The sequence below is a fragment of the Leptonotus elevatus genome, chromosome 17, assembly GCF_054856555.1.
Source record: "Leptonotus elevatus isolate MCC_2025b chromosome 17, RoL_Lele_1.0, whole genome shotgun sequence".
Taxonomy (NCBI): domain Eukaryota; kingdom Metazoa; phylum Chordata; class Actinopteri; order Syngnathiformes; family Syngnathidae; genus Leptonotus; species Leptonotus elevatus.
The window spans coordinates 320,065-338,286 of record NC_141255.1 but is presented as its reverse complement, the minus strand read 5'-3'; the positions used below and the strand labels follow the sequence as shown (position 1 = coordinate 338,286).

Here is an 18,222-nt window from a genome sequence, read left to right as displayed (position 1 = left end):
GAATTTACAAGTAGCAACGAGCGCTAAAACGAGAATCGAAGAGTGTTCCTCATCCGCCGCTTGGCAGTTTGCTGTGGGGGGGCAAATATAACTGTCAGGGAAAATAATGACTTCACGTCCTCATGCGTCGGCGCGTCGGCGCGAGTGCAAATGAGCGCGTTTGGAAACTTTCTGAAAGATCTCGCGCCGCGCATGATCGCTTCTGACAGACTACATTTCCTGATCCGATTCATCCCTTATTCATCGACTTGCCAATTTTGGGCAGATCGTAAAAGCAACCCAAAATGAGTCTACTTTTACTACGCGATGTGTTGTTTGTGATTGAAAGTTCAAATGTTTACAATTAAGGTCGATTAAAAGCATGTGACTCTTTAAAAAAAAAGAAAGGAAAGTATATTTGTATTTGTTTCTGTTTTGCAGCAATTTTCATCATCACATCTGTTGTGAAAAAAGGCCACGCTTCCATCTCTTATACTCTGCTGCCACCTGCTGGCCGTTTTTGTAATAACTGCCATTGCTTTAAGCCTTCTGTATGCTTTAGATTTCAAAAAAGGAGTCCAAATACATTTGGATGCGATTTTGAAGGCAACCGCATCCCAGTCAGGATGCGAACATTATTTGAGCGGCTCATTGTTTTTCTCCCGGAAAAGGCGATTTACGATAGTTTCATTTTTTTGAACGTCTCACATAAAAAGCGGTGCCGTGCCGACTTTTTATATCCAGCGTATATCAGCTATCCTGTCAACTTCATATCAGAACCACCAGGTTGACAAAACAGAACACATGTTCTCTTACGCTCGGTTTGGCGTCCATCATGCGGAAAGTGTTTATTGCCGATGAGTCTTGTCGTCTGTCTTTTGTTTTGTTTTAATGAAGTCCTGGTGGATTTCAAAGAGCTGAGATCGAGTTTGCGGCGTTCAACCGTTTGATGGTATACGGGTTCGAGATGAAAAAGAAGTGCAAAAACGTCACCTTGAGGTGCAGTTGATTGGTCCAGGAGCCGATGGCGGCGTACTCGGCCGCCGACCCGTTGGTGATGTGGTACTGGAAGATGTCGTACCTTCCCGGCGCGTCTCCGTTCTCGTTGAACACCACCGGCGTGCCGGCGCTCCCTGGTGGCCACAAAATGGTAGACGATGAGAATTAGCCGACCCCGGCCGCGCTCGCCTCGGAGGAGGCGGCCGACACTCCGCAACATTTAAACTGTTTTCATGGCGACGCGGCGATGATTGCGCAACGCCCGCCCTCACTTTTTTGTGGGATTATCAATAAAGCGCTTCTTCCACACGCGAGGTGGACTCAAGGATTTATGACGCCATTCGTACACGCCGGCAGAAGATGGCGCCGCATACGAAGCGCGTCCAATCTGGGCTCGTGTAACGTACCGGTCCGTTTACAATATGAAGTGCGTATGCGCTCGAGTGTGAAGACGCGCGCGCACGAGCGCTTCATTTCTCTTTTTCTTCTCTTTCTCTGTCCCTTTCCCTTCGCCATTCCCTTCATGGAGACGCAACCCAACGGGATTGCGGACGCGGAGCGAGCGCCAGACGAAATCCAATTACGGCGTACATGCGGAGGAAGCGCTGCGTTATGGAAATAAAAGCCGGCGACGATAAGTCACCGATATGGCGGGAGGCGGCCGAGGACGCATAAAAAGCTAAACAATCAGGAGAGGCGTCAAAAGAAGTTTAAGGCTGCCTTTGGAGCCTCTTTGGTTCGGCGGCGGCGAAAGGCGGCCATTGACGTCAGCGCAGGTCGGAAAATAAATGATTCGCCGCGGCAACCTTGGAAAGTGCATTAGGAACGCGTCATCCTCACTTTGCCTGATATTTCACATCTTTTCTAACCGACGCGAGCGGAGAATTATTTTCCCGCGTCTACCTTGAGCCGAAGACGATCCGTTCCGTCTCGAATGTCGGCATCGGTGGATGTTGGTTTTAAAAGCTGCGCCGATCGCTGCAACTTGCCATCGCGACCGGCAGCATCCAGCTTTCATGTTGGCAAAAGCACGGCCCTGACAAACTCGCAACGCTTGTGATTTACATTTCGGTTGAGCAACCGCGGCGCCCGGGGGCCATTTTGCAGCGGCCCATGGATGATTTTTGACACGTCCCGCATGGCTGGTTACAAGAAAAGGGTTCAAAGGTACGAACTAAAAGAAGAATCCCATTTCTCTTCAAAACACCATTGAAGAAAGATCATTTTGTTTTAGAATCCAAAATGGTTTCTTCCGCTTTGTGCTCTGGCTCCAGGTCTGATTCATCAACATGAACTCATTGACTGGCAGCCATTTTGACTGAAGCAACCCCCTTCGCTCCCGGCTGTGTCACTGGATTTGGACCGATTCTGCAAGGCCCGCAGAACATTCTCTTCTATCGCTATCAAAACATGGCAACAGAAAAACGAGTCTCTTCTTTCATTGTGTTTGCGTTTGGCAGCAATTAGCATTCGAATGTTGGCAAGTTTCGTCATTATTCACAAATCTGTTGACAACGGTGCGTAAGTGAGCTTTTTGCAACACGGCCCTGATTGATCTCCTTTGCTCTGCTGCCACCCGCTGCCCGTTTCTTGTCATAACTACCATGACTTCAACCGTTGTCTTCAGTTCATCAAAACAGAACGTATTTATACGTTTTTGGGAGCAAACGAGTAAATGTTGGCTAGCGCCAATTCGCTTTTTTTGTGCTTCTGAATGTGGAGATGGGATTTGGTGGCTGTTGAGTTCAGGGCTGGATCGAGACCAGTATGGACGTCAGCCAGCCCAAAATGGTGACAATCCGAAACGTGTCACCTTTCACAAAAACCGTCAGTTTTCCAGAATAACCAGAATATATGAGCAACGTATATAACGGGTTGCTTGCTTGATTTGGATATGTTTCAAGATATGTTTGAAGGCGTCCTTCCTCCCAGATGTGCTCCCCTGACCATCACAGCTGTCATTGGCTTCATTCAAAAGGACAGAAAAGGAAAACTTTCTGAGACGGACTTTGGGAGTCCAAAGCACTTACCGAGCTCAACTTCAGCAAATTTGTCTCCAGCTGAGGTGGAAAGTCAAACATCTGTTTTCCTTCCTTTAGGAATTTTGACATTTTTGCAGTCTGCACTTTTAAAGCCAGGCCGCCTTCCCAACCGCCTCGCCCGGCAGCCGCCGCTGCCGTCTCGCACCCTCGACTCTCGATCCCCGTCTGTCTCGCCGTAACTTTTAGTCTTGCTTCATCGCTTTCTTCTCCCCAAAAAGAAAAATCGTAGCCGTGGTCCCGTCTCGCTTGCTTTGCTCCGTTTCTCCCGCAGCCAAGATTTTCAAGCCCCTTTCAAGCCTTCAGTTGATTACAGAGCTTTAATAAAGGCCCGTTTGGAGGACGCTTTTCGGAGAGAAAAAAGACAATAGCCAGCAACGCACACTTGAGGAGGACACGCTGCACTTTGTTTGATGGCGGGACTCGCGACCATTCAACGCAAGCAGACCATTCATTATAAGACAACAACAAAAAGGGTTTGTAGCGTTCCAAGTCCAACAATGAATAACCGTGAGCTCCAAGGCAGAGGTGGGCAATCTGGAGTCCTGCAGGTTTGGGACCTTCCCTCGTCCAACACCAGCTGATTCCAATCAACGGGATGGATATCAGGCTTAGGAGCTGACCATTTCAATCAGCTGTGTTGGAGAAGGGCAACATGCAAAACCTGCAGGACTCCGGCCCTCCAAGACCCCGATTGCCCACCTCTGCTGTCTGACGAGCCGCAGGACGACGTGCCCGTGGAACGCCTGCTGGATTATGGAGATAATGCGATCAGAACATGGAAGCTACCAAAAGAAAGATTCGAGTCTCTTTCATCAAGAATTGTTTTTATTTTGATCTCTTTCCGTTTTGCGGCAATTAGCATTCGACTCTAGCTCGATTTCATCATTATTCACAAAGCAGTGGAAAACACTGGCAAAAAGAGCCTGTTGCAACATGGCTGGTCTCTTATACTCTGCTGACACCTGCTGGCCGCTTTTTGTAATAACTACCATTGCTTTAAGCCACCTCTTCATGTAAGGAGCTGTTTGCTCTTGCGTTAAGAAACAAAACATAAAAGTGTAAATATGTCTTTGGGACACTTCCGATATTTCAAACGGGAGCAATGACACGATGGCGAGCTGTTTCCAATATTTCCGTGACTTAAATGACATAACAAGACTGTCAACTGTTTTCAACTGCGGTGGAATGCCCCCCCCCAAGAAAAAGGTGGAGCTGCACACACCTGCTTGGTTTGCCAGCGTGTCGTCACGAAAGCCAAACCGACTGAAAGGAGACGCTGACCAGATTGACAGCAAAGTCTTGATTAACATGAAAACGAAAGATTCAACTTTGAAGCCTTTAATTGGTTGCTGTGGCAACAAGAATGGAAAAATTGCCGTTGGAAAAATTGCCATGCTCCATTCGTTTGTCAAATGAATCATCTTTCAAATGTTGGTGCTTGATTTCAGCATTTCAAAGTAATCCCGTCTTTCTGATCACGTCTTCCGCTCGCCAAAGTCGTGTCGCTCATCAAGTCATGTGACAGCGAGCGGTCGCGATGCCAATTGAGCTGAAAGCGTTTCCTTTTTCGCCGTCTCAAGTGGTTACGGGCGCCATTTGTCCAACGGCCGTCCGTCCGCCTCTGCTCGCCGTCTCCGCCACGTTACGGCCATGGCTTCCATTTCTTAGTCGTCTTCGTGAGGTCGGGTCGTTGCGGCCCCTTCAGCTCATTCTTGCTCCCCGAGATCATTAGGTGGCGCCGGCGACTTCGTCGTCTCCCATTTCTGTGCTCCTCCTCCCTGAAGTTGGAGTGAGCAAGCTTCATCATGCGCCAGCCGTTTGAAGGCTTCGTCCCCGCCCCCGCCACGACCCCCGTCACGACCCCCCCCCCCCCCCCCACCTGCTTCCTCCCAGGTCACAATGCCAGGTACAGAGCTCACCCCCAACAAAGTCAAGCCGCTCTAATTAGCGCAAGCTGCTTCCCGCGTCGGCGTCCATCTTGTCTCCTGGCGGGAGACGTGACCTGGCAGACTGCAAAGAAACTTTTCTTGTCTTTCGCTCGTACAAACAGACGTCGGAACGCCAGCAATTTGCTCTCCCACTTTCACCAGGTTTGTCCACGCTAACTTTGCGTTTCTTAATTAGTCTCGGCCGAGGTCAGCTCTCAACTCAAATTTCCCAAAACTAATTTGGAAGAACTTTTTTTATCAAGGTCTGTGTTTGTTTACAATCATTTTGCAAATATGGTATACTGGCTCCCTCTAGTGGCACACCAAAGAATCACTGCCTAAGAACAGTTCCGTTGTATTTCACGCGTTTGTTTTTAACCATCTTAACTCATTCAAACCCAAAAACGTATAAATATGTTTTTTATACTTTGTCCTGCACCCCCCACCATTTTTTTTATGCTACAGCGTACAGAAAGGCTTTGACGCAGCTTCTGGCATGAAGAGGTGGCTTAAAGCAATGGTAGTTATTAGTTATTTTTGCAACAAGCTCTTTTTGTGTCTTTTCAGCAGGAATGTGAATGAGGAGGAAACTTGGCTATGCTCGAATGCTAATTGCTGCAAAGCCATAAGAAGAGACTCTAATCTTTCTGTTGCTCGCTTCCATGTTTTGAAAGCAATAGATTACAATATTCTAGTAAAAGAGCAAAGGGGGTTGCTTCAGTCAAAATGCCTGCGAGTGAATGAGTTCAAGTAAAATATTTATCGGACTGTCATCCAATACATTTGAAACAAATCATTAAATCGTGGTGCTTTAAATGTTCCTATATTTAAGCAAAGTGTTAATTTAGGAATAAAAAGTTTGGCCCGGCGCCATTTTGTGGACACGTACGTGGAAATGTGTTGTTATTGCTTGCTGAGGGTGTGAATCTTCCAAAATCAGAAGAGTTAAGGAGCAAAAAAGGATGTTTGGCTTTTGACCAAAAAAAAAGAACAAGAGCAAACATTAGCTGGTGAGTCAGCGGCAGTCGTGAGAAGCAAACAGAGGCGGGACGGAATGTGAAGGGAGAGAAAGGCAAGCAGAGAAAGACGGAAGAAGTCAAGGACACGGAAGAGGTCAAGCAGAGAGGCGGTTGGGGGGGGGTCTTAGTTTTGAAAGCCTCGGTGAATTTGCTCAGAGCAAAGAATTCAAACTTCATCCGCTTGCGGCTTTGGAGAAGTCGAATATCCGACATGACAATGCCATTTTGCTCCTCCCACGGCACGCCATCCCATACATTTAACGGTATCCACATTGGATTTAACGCGATTCGGCCAAACCGTCTCCTCGTGGAGTCGATTTGGAGGAAATGCCGGTAAACTTTTGGTCATCAAGAAATGGCACAAAAATGATGTCGCGGATGTCATGATGTTCGCCGTCGATGCTGCGACGTATCGGCTCGCCATCCATTTGTGATTTAGTGAGAGAGGAAAAGTCCGCCGACGGAGACAGTTCGTCCGATTCGCGCGCAGGCCGGCCGTACGCAATTCGAACCCCGCCCCAGTTGATTTTCTGCGCCAATCAGGCTTCCGTCTCGCTCCATTCGCTTTCTCGTACACTTTTACTCGCACCGGCAACGTCGCTATGAGACGACGGCGCGGGCGAGCCGTCGCCACGGCAACCGGAGGGGGCACGCGCGCTGTGTTATGACAGGCGAGGGGGGGGCGAGCGCCGTCTTTGTGCACTGCGCCCAACGCGAGCCTCCGCGTCAGGGAAATCATTTGCCTGACAAACAAACGTTCCATTTCCGACGACGCGGCGGACGGACGGACGGACGTCACTGATTTGAAAACCTTGGCATCCATCTTAAATCAAACAGGAGTCAAACAATCCAGTGCACGAGTTCGACGACGGAGTCGTCACATTTCTTCCACTTCTGTAGGACGTGAACGTGCATTCGTCAACAACTGCTGCTAGCGAAGCGCTAAACGTAGCCAGAGAGAATAATTCACACAAGAAAGCCAAACGTATCATATTAAATACAAGACATTTGTTTCATGACTGTAATATTTGTTCCCCATTAAAACCCCGACGTATGTGATCTGACACATGCATTGCACGACTAATCCATTAGAGGGCAGTATTGCCCGGCTGATGGCTTTTCCATCGCCCCAATTGAGAAAGGAGAGACGTCTATGCTTATTAATATCACACCTGTAACTTATTAAATGTTCTTTCTGCTCGCCCCCAGGTGCTCGTTGACCTGCTAGCTAGCTAGCACAAGGAGCTACAGCCAAACGGTGGCAGTTTTCTTTTCTTTTTTACTTTCTGGACCTGGATTTGCCACCTCGAACATGACGGACATGGTCGCTCTTTCAGCCCATCCGTGGCAGGAAACAGTGCGAGGAAGCGCGCAATGACTTATTGACGTGAATTATTCGTCTTGTGCGATGAAAACAATGCGGGCTCTTCGATTGTGGCCAACTCAAGAGACGCCGTCTGCCGTCCTCGCTGGTGTCCTGACTGATTGCGCTCAACACGCTGCAGCGGGTTATGCTAACCCGAGCTAAGTCAGTGGAAGCGGTTAAGGGAGGATCCGCCGCCCTCTAAGCCGGCAATAACTGAAAAAGAGTCTCCAGCGAGCGCCAGAGCGCAGATCGACTCCCTTTCGACGGTGGCAGAATGCTTTGCTGCTTTCCAGGAAAGGCTTTTTTTGTAATCCTCATCATATGAATTCCTCCCCGCGTGTCCTGTTAACTAATCGGAGGCCATCGACGCCGCACAATGCATCGGGGACGCAGGAAATGAAAAGTTGGCAGAGCGAGAGGCATGGAAGGGAAAAGCATGCCGGAGAAAACATTCATAAAAATATCAAGCGTCTGATATTATTTCGAAGGAAATGAGGGAGCCCAATTAAAATAGTCAGGAGGGGGCAAAATCCCAGGGGGGGGGGGGGGGGGCTGAGGGACTCAATTCTGCACCTGCATTGGGCCAAATTGGAAACCATTAATATGTCTGCTTCGTTTCTTATTTCTTTCTTTCGTTTTAATTAGCTTTCGCGTGCCAGTGAGACGTCTTGGGACGAGGACGCTGGCGAGAACTCATTTATGACTCCAGACGCGATGTATTATTATGTACGCACGTTCTGCTAAGCGTCATGGGCGGGATTATGTCGGCTGTCGAAAATGACATTCTTGCTGCGATTACGGGAAACAAGTCTGCAGTCAAACAAAAGAGCTGGCGGGAATCCTGTTGGATTTCTAATTGCATTTATTTCAATCGACTGCCAACGAGAAATGTTTTCTGATGACGCGTGTTGGACGGAAACGAATGGGTTCGAATGATTCAATAATACATGCACGAGTCATACCGGCTGCGAGAAAAGCCGGATTGAAATTCAGCCTTGAATTGTTTCATTTTTAAAAAACGTTCCCAAAAACAATGTCGTCTTGTTTGCGTCATCATCAAAGAGAATACGCCATTTTCAACACTTTCAATTGGTCAAAATGACGCCCGTTATGTCAACTGACCAAACGTGTCGACTTTTGACACAATATGAACTTTGCCCAATTGTGACTTACGAGGTTTCGGCTCGATTATGTTTATATTCGCACGTTGGTTCATTTCATGAATTCCACACATTTTATTGATTTATTTGTACAAAGTTTGACCAATCGAAAGAGTTGAAATGAGCTCGCGCTCTTCAATGATGCAATGGACAAATGTGCCCCCCCCCCAAAAAAATGAAAACAAACCAAACAAACACCCCAAAAAAGTGCCATTTTAGAGGTTTCCAGAAAAATGATGATTTTGGAGGTGCAAAGGATTCCTACGCAGGAAATCTTTTAGAGTACATTTGACTAAAAAGAGACGATTTGGTCCCACTCTAAACAGAATCAAATTAACACTTGAAAGAGAGTAAAATATTCATTTGACTCAAAGTATTTTTACTGTGTATGAGAAAATTGGCGTATCCTAAGACAAACATCGAGTTAAGATTTGTTTTTTTTCACTCAGAAATTCAAATTAAATTTTAGAAGGACATTTTGTGAGTACATTTTATTAGTTTATTAAAAAAAAAAAAGTTACACAAGGGTTGAGGAACGAACTGATGACTTTCAGCTTGGGAGGCGGCCCCTCTATCTCTCCCGTGCACAAAATACTTACTTTTCTCACTTCCAAGTGCAAATTTTGGGGGCTAATCAACTGGTTTTAGAGTCAAATGTTCTCCCAAAAATTCACCGTGTGCTCAACATCGGCCTTTTATCGTCTGTTGTCTGACACTAAACACCGGAAGTCATTTTTGAGCCACGACTCGTCCAATTTTGATGACGGAATGAATGAAGGTCTTTCTCCCGTCTCGCGCCGCGCCCGTTTGGATGTCGTTTCTGGGAGTCCGCCGTTGATATTGCCGGCGTCAAAGAAAGCGTTTGTCGCGAGAAAAGAAAGGATGCGCCGGACGTCGCGTGGGCCAGCGGGCAACTCACCGTTGAAGTTGACGGCGCGAATGTGGCCGAGCAGCTCCTTGCCGTCGATGCTGTTGGCCAATCGCGGGCACAGGCCCGGCTCGCCGTGGCAGAGCTTGCGGTGCATGTGGTGCAGCGCGTGCGCCATGGCGTAGACGGCGTCCATCACAAACTGCACCTTGCCTTCCTGCTCGTAGCTGGAGTCGCGGCCCACCTTCTCCAAACCTGCGGCACAAACGCACAAAAGGCGCGGCACGCATCAATGCGTGCATTTGTTATCATCGGAGGGAAAAAACGCACGCATTTGCCAGCGTTGCTAAATCGGCCAATTTGTGACGTCGCAACGTGGCAGACTTGTGAGAAAAAACATGGACATGCTTCCTTCAGTGGGTCGGCGGTTCGAGAGCTCTTAAGGACGAAGGCTTCTTAACCCGCGTCACTATTTTAGGCATGCGGTTGATAATTAAGCGCAGCGATCGTAAAAAAAGGAAAACGCGTGCAGTCTCGGCCTTCAAGTGTCGTCCTCGTTTCATGTCCACTTTTTCCACAAACAACGCAAGACAATAAATACAGTGAATGGCGTTTGCGTCGGGGTTCGACCCACGGTCAGCCGGGCCGGTGATCAGTTCGGACAAATCTCGACATCAGCCTTCTTACGAATGTCAGTGAGCGGCGAACGCTTGCGAACGTAGCGAAATTGAGGTTGCCGTGATGTCTTTTCCAGTCACACGGAGTGTATTTGCCGCTTCAGCTTGCGGCTATTGTTCCAATTGTTAGAATCATGCTCTGCCTAAATCCAATTACAAACTGCCAAACGGCACAAAATACTGTCCAAACAAAAGTCCATCGCGACCGTCAAGGCGATGCGACATGAGCGCACGTTAGCGCGGTTAGCATTTCCGTTTACTGCAATGTAGCGGGGTGCTTTCTTTTTTCCTACTGCCTCTGAAGTCATCCTGATGGCCTGCCCTTTGACCCGCCCCTCAACTCATTCACTTGCAGCCATTTTGACTGAAGCAACCCCCTTCGCTCCCGGCTGTTTGCCTGGATTTGGACTGATTTTGCAAGGCCCACCTCTTCTATTGCTATAAAAACAAAAGAAAGATTAGAGTCTCTTCTTCATCAGAAAAAAAGTATATTTCTATCTGTTTCCATTTTGCAGCATTTTAGCATTAGCATGTAGCCAAGTTTCATCATTATTCACAAATCTGTGGTCAAAAGAGCTTTTTGCAACATGGCCCTGCTTGATCTCGTACATTCTGCTGCCACCTGCTGGCCGTTTTTTGCTATCATTGCTTCAAGTGTTCTTTTCAGTTCCGAGGCTGCATCAAAGCCTTCTGTTTGCTCTAGCATCAAAAAACAAAAAACAACGTATAAATATGTCTTTGGGAGCATGAAAATATTTAAAACTTTCTGTGTGGACTGAGGCGAGTAGGAGGTGGCGCCCACCCCTGGGCACGCCCTAACCGTAGGCTGCTCACCAGGGGTGGGCCCTGCCAGCTGTCTTTTTGTTTTGATTTGAATCTGAACTACAAAATGCAGAAGCTTTCTTTAGCCTCATCTGTTTTCAGAGCAACGTCTTCATCAATTATTACATGCCGTCAAGTTACTGTCTGCCATGAACTTCATTTTTCCGAGATTTCAGAAAAAATTCCTTTTAAATAACAATTTGAATCAATAATTTGAATTATATATATTTATATATAAAATATAGCATTGCTAGTACCAATATGATGTCTTTTTAATCCCCCACTACAAATAAAGCCACTTGTGGTTTAAAAGCACACAACTTGCCTTCCTTTGAAAGTTTTAGAGGAACAACAACACAAAATGTCTTTCCGCAATTCCATAACCTCCATTTGTGTCATTAAAACGTCTCCCCGGGTCCTTGATTGAGTTAAGTGTGTCGTTTGCGGCTATTTTGTTCCTGTTCCTGAAAGTGGTCAAACTTCTGGAGGATTCCTTCAAGATGAATGTACGCATTGAGGGCGGAGCAGCATTTAAATGAGGGCGGAGCAGCATTTAAATGAGGGCGGAGCAGCATTTAAATGAGGGCGGAGCAGCATTTAAATGAGGGCGGAGCAACATTTAAACGAGGGCGGAGCAACATTTAAATGAGGGCGGAGCAGCATTTAAATGAGGGCGGAGCAGCATTTAAATGAGGGCGGAGCAGCATTTAAATGAGGGCGGAGCAGCATTTAAATGAGGGCGGAGCAGCATTTAAATGAGGGCGGAGCAACATTTAAACGAGGGCGGAGCAACATTTAAACGAGGGCGTCCCCTGTCAGATCTCTAGAAGAATAGAGTAATCGTATCTTTTCCTCTCGCGTGATCAGGAGGCGGCACGAAGGACGAGCATCCAAGCCTGTTGACGGCAGCGTCACTTAACTCGCAGCGATGTGCCGATGAGGCCTCACGAAGCGTGTCAACACATTGTGCAAATCGTATTGATGCATTGTCGGCGCTGCGTCGGCGCCGTGTCACGCTGTTGCTCGACGTCACCTGCTGGATCATCTTTGCGTTGCAATCTTTATGCAATATTGTTTAGTTATTTGTAATCAGAAGCCCTCAGGTTAAAAATAATGCGTTGATCGTGAAAGTCTTTGAGGCACGGACTTCTTAAAATGGATTTTTCTATGTAATTTTATTTTTTTAATCGTCATGAACTGTGATTAGTTGGACCCGAAAGCGTCGCAAAACTCAAATAGTCTTTATTACACAAAACTGCAAAGTACCAAAGAACAAAACTGGACAAAAGGTCAAAGTACAAAGAAATCAAGAATTATGGCGAGAAAAAAAAAACTCGCTGCCACAAAAAGGAGGTCCGGACTGTAACCCAAAGACACGAAAACCAGAATGCGCTTTGCCATCAGAGGAACGGACGAGCGATACGCGGCAAGCCTTAAAACAAGGAAATCATTTTGTGTGCTCAGCTGCCCCACCTAGAGGCCACTAACAGATCACAGGGGAAAAAACACGTTTTTTCCAATGTTTTGGCAGAAAAGCCTGCAAGTTTGATGGTAAATGTGTCAAATGAACCGATATAGAATTTATATTCCTCAACAGCGGAGGATCTCTTACGTAACCGTTGAGCTAAATGTCTTATCATTAGCAACTTGCACCCCAAAGAACGCATGGAAAGTCGATATGAAATGAAAACAAGGTGAAAAATGCTTTGGTCTTTGGGAAACTCAATCCAGCTGATTTGGAGGGCAGAATTGAGCTCGATGCGATGTGGCGGACGCGCTTCCTGACACAGATTGGCGCCTCGTTGGCAGGTGCGGTGATGCGCAACGCGGTGGGCCCGGCGCCGCTCACGTGACTTTTCTTCTTCTTCTGCCAATCGCACGAGGCGTCGCTCTCATGGCAAATATTTGCAAATGGCGACATTTCGCAGCTGCTCAAGTGCCTTCAAATATTTCCGCCAGTGAAAATTGTCTCCGTATAATAAATCTGACCTCAAGAGATAAAAACGTGCTTTACAGTTTGCTCCTGTGAAATCCTGATCGAATGAACGTAACAAATTGGAGTCATTCATTCATCGCAACAGTTCCGAAGCGCCGAAGTCGTGCCAACGTCGTGCCAACGTTGTGCCAACGTTGTGCCGCAATGTCACCGAAAAACAACAATTTCTTTCCTTGGCATTAATCAGCATTTTGCAAGAAAACGCAATCGTGCCTCTCGACGGCTAAATAAGCTTATGTCCTTATGAGCGGCGCCAGAGCGGGGGGGGGGGGGGGGGTGCAGTTTCTCGGGATTGCATCAGGTGTGCATGTTCGAGCGCAGACCTCCAGCCACTCGCTTTTGTGTTCATTTCATCCGACACGTACAAGCGGACGCTAAAAGGTGCACGTCACGTGTCCAAAATGAAGTTTCCAACGATGCAAAGTGCCTCAAAGTGACTTGAATTTGCCGAAATGTTTGACCTTGAGAGGCCGATTAGAATCTACGGAATGCAAGCGCATTTGGATGAGAGCGCGGCTGCTATCGGCTTCGTGGCAAAAGTCAACGCGTGTGTCGCCATTTCCAATTCAAGGCGGTCCTTCGGATACGCAGCCGGGCCAGCCAACAAATAATAATAATAATAATAATACACCGCATGGAATATTCACACGTTTTTGTCACGAATGGCAGGTAGAAAAAGCATCGTGAAGAGAGATGTTGAAAATGGACAATATTTACGCTGGTCTCACTCGGTTGCATATAGAAATTTATTTTCAGTTGTATTGATTTTTGTATTAGTAACCAATTGATTTCAATGTTGGCCTCCATACGTACGAAGCTTTTCACAATAAAAGACAGAAATGAGCAACTTTCTACCCGTTGCACTCAAACCTTACGTTAGCTCGCCAATGAACGCATTTGTTTTGTTTGCGTCGCCTCGCATGCGACGCGCCGCCATTAAATTTGCTTTAGTCAAAGTCATGCCATTGAAAAATGCTGAGTGGCGGCGGCGCCTTGACGGACGCCTTCACGGCGCGCCGCGCAATGAGGCATTTTCATGGCCGCGCGCGATGGATGGCTTCGCGGATGACGGGCCGACTAATGATTGGAACCGGCTCCTTAATTAAACATCAATTAGCAGCGCAAATTCAATTCACACCTTCTCCATTTTGTCCCATTAAAGAAATGCATTCCCCACTTTTTTCCTTTCCAACAGAAAATCCAGATGGCGTTTTTTTGGTTTATGGCACCGAGAAGGAATCAGGAATCAAGAAAAGGGAAATGAAAGTGAGCGATCTTCCCAATAACGCACGCAATCATTTGGAATGCTCGTGAATACATTTGCATTGGTTAACTTTTCCTGAGACGTCAAGTCGTCATCAGGCAGAATGGCGCCCGCACGCACGCACGCCCGCACGCACGCACGCACGCCAAGACCTAAACTTGGACAATTTGATTATTTATTACTTTCTATTTGACACGCACACACACACACGTTGTCTTTTACTTGTCTGGGAGCTTCGAAAATGAATAATCAATTGCAGAAGAATAGAAAATGAGGATCGGAGACCGAACCAGCGGGCAGTAAAGCCGAGGCAACACGTTGCGGCATTAGTCAATCGTTTGTCAGTTTAGGAATTCAATGTAAAATGTCAATTTGCTATCATTTGCCAGTTTATGCCACGAGTCAATTGCCGTGTCAATAAAATAACAAACCGAAGGGGGGGGGGGGGGCAGTCACACGTATCGAATTTCTGGCAGTTTTCAGGAAGTATGGAGGTTTTCTCGAAACACAAGAACAGTTTGAAAGAATTTGAATTAGAGATAGATCGATACATTTTTTCAGACTTTTCAAAAATAAAAAATGTTCAGGGAGCTCCCAAAAGGTTATCAGTACGTCTTAAAAAGTTAAATGAAAACCCTCGTTAGGAAAGTGTCCAATTTTTGGCTTTTATTAATAATAATATCAAACATAAAGCATATGGAAAAAAAATCACTGGGTGAGCTGAAATTGCACCCAATTGTCCGAAACATGTTGAAGTTCAATATGGCAGCGTCCAAAATTTCAAAATGATTATTGTCATTATTATAAGTGGAAAACCAATTTTTATACGACACATGAGTAAAAATGTCCAAATTGTGGCCCATTGACTCTCATTATAAATCATGTTTTTTTCATGTTTTTTGATGCGCTGCACAGCTGACGTGTTATCGTGCATTTCCTGCGATTACCCAATTGATCTCTTCGCTGGGGCATCAACTAAATGTAGAAAAGTGTGTTTTTGTCATATTACACCAGATGGCGCTAGAGAGCTAAGGATCATTTTGGGTTGAGCTGACTTGTGTGCTTTCATTCCGAAACAAGAAAACACGGTTGGGATCGAGAGCTTGGGTGCGAATATTCTGAACGAGTTTTTTTGTATATATACAGAAGATGGTTGTGCTCTTAGGTGTCCATTAAAGGCATCAAAAACAAACAAATAAATACAAACTAGATGAATGTATCGGTCTGATGCCACGGAGATATCTCACTAACAACCGTGAGCCAAATTTTGGCTCATTTTGATAATGTGTCTTAAAAAATACAATTACGTTACAAGGTAATTAGAATCAAATACCGTTGCTGTTTTAATGTTGAACAGAAAAAAAGGTCCAGAAGGTTCCCAGAGTAAACAGCATCTCTCATAAAGTGAACTGAAAATGCAAATAAAGAATTCCCTGAGATTAAAATGGACCTTTTATCAAAAAGGCCGCTCCCGATATTCATCAAAATGCCCGATTATCGTTCTACCCTCAGTACGTTTGTCCTAAAAACACCGGCGACCCTCTCAAGATGAGTCCGATTGAAAACCGCCGCTTGAATGTCGATGACAAAATTCGCAAATAAGCAGCGGGTGTTCACAAGAAGCCAATCGGCTGCTCCGCTTTCCTCGACTCGTGCCACACTGCTGACATAAGCATTTAATATACATTACGGCGTTGTTATTATGTTTTATTACCGCGGATTCAAAGAGCTCCAATAAAATATTCATGAGTCATTATTCATGCGATGCTTCATCACCGCGCCGGCCCGTGTACCCGCTGCCTCTGCGGCTCTTCCGTTTCACTTTATTCGATCTCGCGCGCTTGCCGTTCGCCGCGACAAGCTAACAGGAACGTCGCGCTGAGGGTTCGCCTGCTGGATGCCGGCGAGCCGTCCCGCGCAAACAAAGGAGCGAAAAGGGGGAGGTTGCGCAACAGCAGCCAAAGATATCGCATCCGGCAAGACGGACGGGAAGAGACAAATAAAGCGCACATTGCGGTGAAATCACATTAGCGGAACAGCGCCGGCGTGTGTTTGCGCGTGAAGGGCTTCGATGTGCATAAACGCAGCGTGCGGCGACGCAAACGCAGCCTTGGGACGTGTACCGGAGACGGAAATCGCAATAAAGGCCAAGCAGCATTTTAGTGGGATTAAAGCCATCCATGGCGTCTCCACTCCAAGGATGAAGAACGACGACCGCAAAAGGAACAAAATACTGGCAACTCTGCACAGCTGCGGATAGAAAAAGTCGACACACCCCTGCTCTTTTTTGTTCTTTTTCTTTGTTTAGTTTAGTTTCTGTTGGAATTATTTTTCTTCTCCGCAAAGAGTCGCATTTTTGGAAACTCACCAAACTTGACACAGGTTCGGCCTGGCCAAAAATGTGATTTTTTAAAGTTGCCGTACACGAGTCCAAAACAAAATGGGTCTGTAGCGCCCCCAACGTGGGTAGAACCGAGCCCCGTCCCGCTACGTTTGACCGACGGCTAAAAAAATTGTCCGGCACGTGTCGCCCCCCCAAGACGAACAAAAAAAAGCCTTTGGTCGCGGCACCCGAAAATGAACAGGAATTGAGCTATGAGGATTTGAACGTCTCATTTTGGCCCCGTTTTGCATATTCGCGGGGGTCGCGGGGGTCACCGACCTATTATATGACAGGGGCGGGCATGAAAGCATTTCCTGTTGAACGTTACATCGAGATGTACGATTTGGAGACATATTGTATTCCGTCATATTTGAACAAACTCATCCTACAGAATTGATCCAACAGTCTTCAAATTTGACGCGTTTCATCTTAAGATGTTATTGAAAGCTTTTTATTTGTTCCCACGCTGTTGCCGTGACAATGCACTGATTGTAAAGAAAAATGTTGTTTTTGAGGGCGTAAAGGTGGGCAAAAACTCCCGAAGCTTTGAGCCGTCATGAACATCAACATTTTCCAGATTTCTTCAATCAATTCAAACCCCAACGCGCCAGAACGTCTCATCTTTAACACATTTTTTATTCTTGGGCTCTTGACTCCGAACGTGACTCTGCCGCTGTTTTAGTCTTTGATGTTATTCATTTATTGTTTCAACTGTCTTCACTTCTGTACATCTGATTCTGACTTGAATGTGAGATTTCTTTCTTTTACCGGCAAAAACGTCAATTGTCGTCAACTGGATGTTTTGTTTTGCTCAACGTGCAACGTCTTGTGCGGCGCTGCTTTGTGAACAGACACTAACTATCGGATCCCTTTTCAATGGGCTCCTGTGGATCAAATGACATGAAAACATGGCGGATCTTAGGAAATAGAAGGTTTCCAAAGATGACGCGAATGATCAAAGCCACATTAAGTCGAATTCGCAGAATGTCACGAAACCAAAAATATTCCACGTCAAAGTCACTGTTGTGCAGAAAGCTTGTTTTCTGCTTATCTTTTCAATTGTCACTTAATGTCACTCAAATGAGCCATTTTCAAATGGTAATTACTAGAGAACGGAATAAGGTAGAAACATACTTCTTTACTAATAAAAGAATGGAATCCAATCGTTCATATGGTTTATGATTATGTCGTCACAGCGCACAATATTCTGTTTGCCTTGAAAGATGAGTGAAAATGCTCAAAATCGTCTGGCGCTGTCGGGTTGTTTTTTGGATAACGTTTGGCAGTAAAAGAGTTCATCTGACTTTAAATTGAGAATTCTGACTTTGTGACGTAGAGCTATGAATTGTGGGGGGAGTCAGAATTCTGAGAAGAATGTCAGAATCATCCCCTTAAAGTCAAAATTCTGACTCTAATTACAGAATTCTCACTTAAAAGTGAAAATTGTGTGGAAAAAGTTTGGAAGTGATTTACCATGGTCTCATTTTTTTTATATCATAATGACCTGGCATTTGAACAGGGGGGGTGTAGACTTTTGATATTCACTTTATAGTCTACAAACCCGGTGTATGTCCTTTTCTTGTCTCCTGAAAGCTCTCGCAAGACATCTCAGTGTGCACGCGTGTTTACGAGTGCAGCGATCGATGGAGGTACGAAACATAAAGCCAACTGTGCGCGTGCGTGTGCGCGTGCGCGTGCGTGCGCACATGGGCTCCATCC

At 46.2% G+C, this 18,222-nt stretch overlaps 1 protein-coding gene across 2 annotated transcripts in view; it reads right to left on the bottom strand.

Moving 5' to 3' along the window:
- The window catches only part of grm8a (glutamate receptor, metabotropic 8a), a 135,406-nt gene that overhangs the window by 10,768 nt on the left and 106,416 nt on the right, over positions 1-18,222 (bottom strand). For both annotated transcript variants that reach the window (XM_086058246.1, XM_086058245.1), the window contains exons 7-8: positions 9,413-9,616; positions 973-1,112 (exon numbers count right to left, since the gene is read on the bottom strand). In XM_086058246.1, the coding sequence (XP_085914372.1) occupies positions 973-1,112; positions 9,413-9,616 (344 nt within the window). The remainder of the gene's footprint in view (positions 1-972; positions 1,113-9,412; positions 9,617-18,222) is intronic.